At 34.1% G+C, this 8,554-nt stretch overlaps 1 protein-coding gene across 1 annotated transcript; it reads right to left on the bottom strand.

Annotated features, from left to right (window-relative positions):
- Window positions 1–1,560: 1,560 nt before the first annotated feature.
- Window positions 1,561–6,994, bottom strand: LOC133304488 (auxin efflux carrier component 2-like). The gene is made up of 6 exons (XM_061504533.1): window positions 6,064–6,994; window positions 5,534–5,750; window positions 5,320–5,405; window positions 1,927–2,084; window positions 1,766–1,842; window positions 1,561–1,627 (listed from the first exon to the last, which is right to left on the bottom strand). The coding sequence occupies exons 1-6, from the start codon at window positions 6,992–6,994 to the stop codon at window positions 1,561–1,563; spliced, it is 1,536 nt and encodes a 511-aa protein (XP_061360517.1).
- Window positions 6,995–8,554: the final 1,560 nt, after the last annotated feature.

Raw genomic sequence — 8,554 nt, 5'->3', positions numbered from 1 at the left:
ATTTGTCCAAGTTCCTTGCGAAAAGAAAATGAAACAAAGGATTTGACACCGATATAGGTTGTATTCATCTTTCGGTCATGGCCTCAGAGACGAAAAAAATGATAGATTAATTCCTAATTGCATGAATATTGACTGCCCTTTCTGACGAAATATTCAGTAGGAGATCTATCTGTCTGTAATTCTGTCAATTTGTGATTTTTATTGAACGCATCATTTTGTTAAATGGGTTTTCGACGATCTAGCTATGAGATGGATTTATTTTCATTAATAATGGGCCATAGAAATGTTCATCGGTGAGTTGGGCTTGACATACAAACGTACCTAACCCCAGGGAAAATTTCGACGGAGTTTAGGTTCATCGGTGAAAACTAAATTTTCAAATGGATTTTCCTCATTGCTGATTGATGCTTTTCGATCCCGACTTCTCCTCCCCTCTAGAAATTCTCCATATTTTATCTACTCCTTTTAAATTATGGGTTTTGCATTTGTCATGCAACATGACAAATACAAAATTTTCTACACATACATTAATATTTGTGCTGCACTTTTTTCTTTTTATTTTAAACATGATGGACCTCACACTTATTGTCTCCATAACATGACAAGATGATTATCCTACAACATGAAACTTGTTTTTATCTTAAAATATTTATATCGTATTGTTTTAGGGAGATGATTTTCTCGTATCACTGCTGAGAAATCATCTCCTGTTGCCATACTAATTTTTTTTTAAAATTTTTGTTATTTCTTTATTTTTGATGTAGTGGGTTCCATTATGTAAATGTCTCTATGACAGAAGATATATATAAACTGCAACATAAGAGAATGTTTGTCCATTGTTTTAATTTAAAATTTTCAAACCATTAAAAAGGAACATGGTTCGAATATATATATGAAAAAATATTTCTCCAATTACTTACAATAAACTAATTTTCAGCCATCACAAAACTATATGGTTTGTGTTAAAAATAAAAAAATCTAAAAAAAAAATATTTTTAAAAATCATTCTGCGTTGTGGAAAACGAGAGCGCCTTTGCACTGCAACCTCAAAAGAAAAAAGCAGGTGCTTCAAAGTTCAATTTTTTTTTCCGGTCGTCCCACATGGAGAAAAAAAAGTTGACACATTCCTTTGCAATTCTCATGCTTCTTTCATATTTTCCCATAAAACAGCATAGAAAGTTTAGTTTTTGGGAAAATGCAGTGTGGCATGACTTGAGAAATAACTCAAGTGTTGAACAAGAGTGTGTATTGTAGGAGAAGAACCAGCGGCGGCAAAGGAGAAGAACGAAGTGGGAAATCGACAAATAGGGGAAGAGAAACCAGCCAAAAGAGAAGAATTAGGGATAGCTGCCGTTTTGTTTCAGATTTTAATTTTAGAATAATTTTTTTTTTTTTTAACCCAAAACGAGATAATTTTTGAGTAACTCAAAATAAGCTTATCTTAAATGTATGTATGCACACGGTTAAAATTTATAACAACAATATTTTAGTTGTAAATTGCAATTAAATCCCTACGTTGTCTTCTTTAGCGGTGCCTTATGGATTTGCATACTGGACAAGTTAGAGCCCAAGAAGAACGAAGTAGAGTACTGTCACGGGCAACGATATCACCATTCCAAAGATAAGCCTGCAAAATTTGTAAAGTCTCTTTTAGGATTTATGTTGATGCGTTATATTCACATGGCACAAAATGCATTTGTTCCTTATTTTTTAACAAATGCAAATTTATCCACACACAAAAACAAAAACACGCACACACACTTACGCAGTGCAGATAACATCTGCATGGAGATTGTATTCTTCGGCGAATACAAAGGGATTGATAGCCAATGGAAGAGCAGCCTACAAATTCAACATGGTGTCACAAACACACTGTATGACTCTGAATATGTATAATGACACTTTGTTTATTGGGTTTCATTTAACCTGAACAATTGTAACATGCAAAAGAACTCCACGGATACCGATGGCTGCCGAGGTTGCAGCAGTCACTGCTGGCCCAACCAAGAACCTAATTGCCATAGAAATCGCTGCCAAAGATTTTCCACAAGCAATGATCTTGGGTTGTAATCCCATGAATAGACCTGTTTAATTAAGGAAGCGCTATGAAGAAGAGACAGCAATATGAACGCACAACACGACATAAATACACTAGATTAATAATTATAACACACGGACACAACATATTAAATACAAACTTCAAGATTAATAACATTTTAAATTGAATATGCACATATGCATATGGAACACGAGCTCATTTTGGATATAATAGTAGCAACTACTGATGCCGAGAGTGCATAGAAAAATAGCTAAATAGAAAGTTGGAATTTCACAAAAGAGTAACTCTTTGATTCTCAATTTTTTAATTATCAAAATAACAAAATTCAACCCCTAGAATAAGGATGATAAGCACCCTTTTATAAACTAATTACAAATTGAACCAAAATTCAAAAATAAAAAATCCTAAAAATAATCAAACTTCCTAAAATAAATATAAAAGTAATTAACTTTTAAAAATAAATAAATAATTACAATTAAATCATTCAAAATACATCTCAAATCTTGAATCTCAAATCACGCCAAGTGTGTTGCTTTCTTTTTCTTCCCAAACAAATCACAATCACATCTGCTGCTTTATTGAGACTTGGATTCAATTGTAATTTGTTATATTTCAAATCACTGACTCTTTCAACAATTGGGTCATACTTATTGGGCAACAACTCTAGTTGACTACGAGTTTCTTGAATCAATGGTTAGGCCATGTACAATGGGCCAACTATAAGTGAATCATTCTCCCTTGCTAGGAAAAGATTTATCCTCGAATCTTGTTTATATCCACTAATCTCAATTTCTTTAGACAAAAATAATGCTAAATTTTACTCTATTAGATCTTCATAATCTGATTCACCATCAGATTTATTATAGATTGGATTATTATCATAAACAGAATCTTCGTCATAAGATGAATAATCATCATAAATGAGATAATTATCAACAATCAGATAATCATCATAAACTGGATTATGATCATCGACTTCAAAGTCAGGAATATTGATCTGCATCTCGATATCTTGAAGAGTGAACTGATTTCCAGGTCGTACTTCCGAATTCTGTCCCTCATTTAGAATCCCCAAGGGATTGACGTCCTCTTCTTCGTCATCAGATGCGTTCTCTAACTTCGTTCACTTTTTGGATTGAATGGCCAACTTTGAGTACCAAGATGAGGTGGGTTTTAAATCAATCTATTACGTTTTATTGAGGGGTATCAACACATGTGAAGGGAAAAAGGTGATAGAACAATTCAAGGAGGTGACGATTTTTTCTTTCATTAACACTGTTTTGTTGAGGGGTATTAAAACATGTGAGCTCATGAATCATGCCTCTGTCTGAAATGAATTGTGACAGACGTTGGTTGATGTACTCAGTACCATTATCAGATCTTAATCTTAATTATTCTTACCAAACTAAGCCTCGACCATATGATAAATTCAGATAAATATCTCTGGTACTTCAGACTTGTCTTTCATCAAGAATATCAATGTCACCCGAGTACAAATGTCATTAAAAAAATCACTTTGCACCTGAAATACTATTCACTTTAGAACGGCCCCAAACATCATAATGAATCAGAGCAAAAGATTCAATATTTTTATAGCATTAGAAGGAAAATGCACTCGATGGTGTTTTGTAAATTCACAAACATTGCAATGAAAGATCTCAACTAACTGATTTAGAAACAAAGAATGAAACATTGACTTCAATAGACTAAATGGTGGGTGCCCCACACGCTTATGATGAAGTCAAATCATAGACTCTGTTATAGAAGGATGACATGTCATCAATAGCTGATTTTTGGTATCATTTGTAGCATGTTCTGGAAGAAGATAATACAACTCACTCTGCTCCTCAGCAACTCCAATTGTCTTCCTCGTGGTAAAATCTTGAATAACACAATGAGAAGTGAAAAAGGTGACTTCAGTTGTAAGCTTTTGAGTGGAGATAAGATTAGTGGAAAGCCGAGGAACATAAAAAACACTTTTGAGAAACAAGGAAGGTTGAATTTGAATGTTACCAGAACCAATAACTGATTTATGGGATCCATCAGCTACGGCTATAGTATGACTACCAACAGTAGGATGATAAGAAAGAAAAGACTCAGTAAGACAAGTCATATGACCAGTTGCTTCAAAATCCAAAATCCACGAGGTTTTAAAATCAGTGCAAGAATCAAGAAGAGATGTAGAACATGTGTTCTTACCAGACAAGATCAAAGAATTGTTAGACGGCTTACACAAAGTATCAATAGCGGCCTTAAGTTGCTCCAACTTCCGTTGCCGAATATTCACGTATAGAGTAACATTATCACACTTCCCATGAAAGCGAAGACATATGTCTCTTATGTGTCCAACACTCTTACAATAGGTGCACCAACATATCATGGACAAATAAAATAGATCAAAATGAACAACCCAAAAGAAGTGGATAATTATCAACGAAGTCAAAAAAGTTTCCAGAGAGCCCAAACAACAAAATAACTTCAAGTTTAAGTCCAAACATAAGCAAAATTATTAGATTTGAAAAAAGAGGAACCAGGAAAGGCCAAAAACTCTACAGCTTGAGGCAAAAAATACACAAATGCACAACCAGACGATGTTGTAGAAGCCTTTGAACGTCCCAAACAACAACAACAAAATTAGATTTGATCAAAGGAGGCATGAGTGGCCAAAATGATCCAATTTTTATGACAAGTAGAGGTCTTTTAACATCCCAAACAACAACAACAAAATCAAATCTGATCATAGGAAGCGCGAGTGGCCAAAAAGGTCCAATTTTTATGACGAGATCAAAGACCCACTCCTGGAAATGTAGATTTTTAGATCTGGAAAAATAGAGTCAAACAATGGTCCTCTTAGTCCAAAAGGTCCCATTAAAAATTTCCCTGTGGCGCTAGAGGCTAACAAATGGGATTCCGCTCTAAATCGGCAGTTGCCGAAGCAGAGCCCTCAGGATCGAGAGCTCTGATACCAACTTGAAAAGAAAGAACTTGAAAAGTAGGATTGTATTATGTGAAAATTGTTAATTGCAAATATACAAGAGTTCCCTATTTATAGAGATTAAATGACCTAATAGGCTAAACCCAAACAAATTCTAGAATAAAAAATAAATAATTATAATACAATGATTTACTTAAAGATAGAATGATATTCCCTGTACCAAAATGTGGTACATTGATGTCACAAATGGTTTTCATATTATGGACCCAAATTTGTTGATACTCTGTCATAAAGGAGAAAAATAAAATGTTGAAGATTTGAATACCTAGAGCGAACATGGCCATTCCCAGCCCTGTATTAGACAGTATTAAAATGGAACCATTTATAATAGATGGCATTTTGATGTTCCACCTGCGCACGCACACAAGCAACGATTGATGAAGTGTAATATATCCTCCCAAAAAAATTAAGATCGTAATTTTAAAGCTTTTGTGTTGTTTCTCCATTGAGAAATGATATGAGATGGTTGGGAAAAATACCTAAATGATATGAGAGACCATGCGAGGCCCAAAAGACTTGCGTAGGTAATAGGACTTCTTATGAGCTTCCTCCAAACCATGATGAGAATGAGCCTTGTCATGACACTACCATGTGGCATTTGTTGCTTTTTGTTTGCATCCCTTTCTTCAATGTTCACCTCCCTCTTGCACCCGCTTAAAGGATATTCGATTCCTTCCTCAATCTCAACCACCCTTTCTCCGCTTGCTTCAGGACCAGAACTCATGTTAATTCATGCACAGAAGCATACAAAATGAGAGAGTTTAAAATTGCTGCATCATGTAGTTGCCAACAGTGACCATGACCTCAATTTAAAAGTTTGGTTTAAATTTATGCCAATGCTGTTTTTCCATACGAAAGTTAATGGGATTACAATTGCTTAATGCTTCAAGGAGAAAATGTAAATGTTAATTTCTCAGCAAAATATTAATATATACACCTAAGCCTAGACTCAGAGGCAAAAGACAAATATATAATATGAGCTAAAGCTTCATAAGCAAAGTGAGATTACCTTTTGAGGTAGCAATTTCGGGTGCAATATCAACAACTTTAAAGGGATCAATGGTCCCATTCACTGCATGTCTCCAATTAACATCAGAAGCTGGTGGTGTACTCGAGTTCCAAACAAACATGTGTAACTCCTTATTAGGGTTACCACCCCTGATATCTTTATTTCTTTGGCCATCACTGACAGACCTTGAAAACATTGGTTTTAGATCATTACAACTCTTGCTCCTCCATCCCCTTTTCTTTTGCATCTTCAACATCTCTTCTTCAACCCCAGTAAGAGACTTATTGAATGAAGAAGAAGCTGATCTTCTCACCACCACATGAAACTTCCCATCTTCTCCAATTTCTGCATCAGCTTGCAATGGTTCTCTACCACTGAGAGAGTTAACATCTGAATCAACCCTGACAGAAGTGATGGACCCTGCCGTCTCAGGGAATTGCTCTGAAATAAGGTGCTTAGCACCTCTATATTCAAACAAGAACAGCAAAATATTGAACCATACGACACCCTGCAAAACCACAATTTGGATCATGAGGGTGGATGTAAAATCTCCATACATGGCCTTCAAAAGAGGGACCCCCATGATGAGTGTGTTTGGTAAAGTAGAAAGTGAGAACAGTGTGATTGTCCAGTCAAGGCAACTATACTTTGTTGTTACGGTGTTCCATAGAAATAGAGACCCCAAAATCACAACTTTTTGAAGAGAGTCTGCGGCTATGAGCTTGAAGTTCATAGAATAAGGGTCATTGGATGATATGAAATGAAAAACAAGAAAAGGAACCGCAAACATGGAAACAAAACGGTTTATACCAGAGCACTGTTCAGGTGTGAAGATCTTCCACCACCGAACTGAGCCATAAGCTAATACAATAGCCACATATTGGGGCACAATAGCTGCCAAAACTTGGTATATATCTTTACCTTTAATCATGGTTAAAGCAGAGCAGTAAGCAGAGAATGAGAGAGATTGCGAAATGTTTATGGTGTTTAATAATGTGAAAAGGAAAGTAACATGAATGTGAAAGGAGCTCTCATGAGAAGCTTGCCAAAGAGATTCAAAATTCAAATCTTTATTGTTAGTCCTTCCTTATAGGTGTGTCACCTTATGATCTTATTCCTTTTAAAAAAAAGTGTCTGACATGCTGTAATATCTTTTTTTATGAATAATTTACTAAGAAAATAAATGCAATATGACTGAATTTCTATTTTAAGTGGATCTAACACCGTTACAGGAACGCTAAATATATTGTGCTGAGATGGAAGGAGTTACATAAAGAAAAAGGATCTCCGCAGAATATTTATTTATTTTTAATAAACTACAAGTATTCTTTACGGGAAGTAATTATATTTGCGTCGGAAACATCTACATTATAGTGGGGCTAGCTTTCTTAAAAGATTTTTTTTGTATTCACAAAAATTTAAACTCAAGACCTTACTTATACGAAATAAATTTATACTACTTGAACTAAACCCTTTGATTAAGCACAATATTTTTAGTGTTCCTATAATGGATACTAGATCCATTTATTCATTTAAAATAGAAACACATTCATATTTCCATTTATTTTCTTAGCAAATTATTAATAAAAAAAAGATATTCTACCATATCAAACACTCTTTTTTTATTTATTTTACATCCTAATCAAAAAAATCTTCCCATATATATATATATATATATATATATATATATATATATATATATATATATATATATATATATAAGATATTCTACCTATCTATTTTTCATATCTACCTTGCCTACCAATCTCCAATACCGTAAAATCAGAATCTCTAGATGATAGATAAATGGTAACAGTTAGTTGAGATTCTGATATAACGGTATTGAAGATTGATAGGCAAGGTAGACACGAAAAATAGATAGGTAGAATAATTTATCTCTCTCTCTATATATATATATATATAAAGAATATGCATTTTATTTTATTACCATAAACTACAACAAGAGATCAATCAACAGATCATGAAGAACTGAATCTATACACTCCCCTCACTAGAATTATGAAGTCACTTTTCACTCTTTTGTCTAAGGGTTAAGTGTTTCACTCAAATGTTCAGTGAATCGATAATATCATAAGCTTGGTTATATTCTCACTCTCCACAATTAAGTAACATGCGCAGAAGATCAAGAGGTCTTTATACAAGTTGTAATAGGGATTGGCTAAGGCAGTGACGGACCCACTTGCAGGAAAATGCCCGCAAGTGCGGTCATGAAATTTTTTCAGCTTTTTTTTTCATTATTGCAAGTCTTTATTTGTCTCTTGGTTCAATATATATATTAGGAGTAAATACCCTTTTAAGTCTCTAACAAAATATATGGTCCCCATTTTAGTCCCTTACAAAAAAAAATTAGTTTCGAGGTCCCTAAAAAATTTAAAGTAGATCAATTTAGTTAAAATCGTGGTCCCTCATAAATTCAAAAAAGACCTACATTAGTCCCTCAAAAAGATCAAAATGGGTCCACTTTGAATTT

This window comes from Gastrolobium bilobum, unplaced genomic scaffold (assembly GCF_033153095.1).
Source record: "Gastrolobium bilobum isolate Gb01-03AN ecotype WA unplaced genomic scaffold, APGP_CSIRO_Gbil_v1 utg28942, whole genome shotgun sequence".
Taxonomy (NCBI): Eukaryota; Viridiplantae; Streptophyta; class Magnoliopsida; order Fabales; family Fabaceae; genus Gastrolobium; species Gastrolobium bilobum.
The sequence above is the reverse complement of the archived record's forward strand: the minus strand, read 5'-3'. Positions and strand labels throughout refer to the sequence as shown.

Bases quoted from the DNA above. Each gene is read 5' to 3' on its own strand.
- LOC133304488 (XM_061504533.1), bottom strand. From the start codon at position 6,994: ATGATTAAAGGTAAAGATATATACCAAGTTTTGGCAGCTATTGTGCCC. The intron at 5,751-6,063 runs GTAATCTCACTT...AAGCAAGCGGAG, and splicing joins CGAAATTGCTACCTCAAAAG to AAAGGGTGGTTGAGATTGAG. The intron at 2,085-5,319 runs GTATTCAAATCT...TTAATTAAACAG, and splicing joins AATGGCCATGTTCGCTCTAG to GTCTATTCATGGGATTACAA.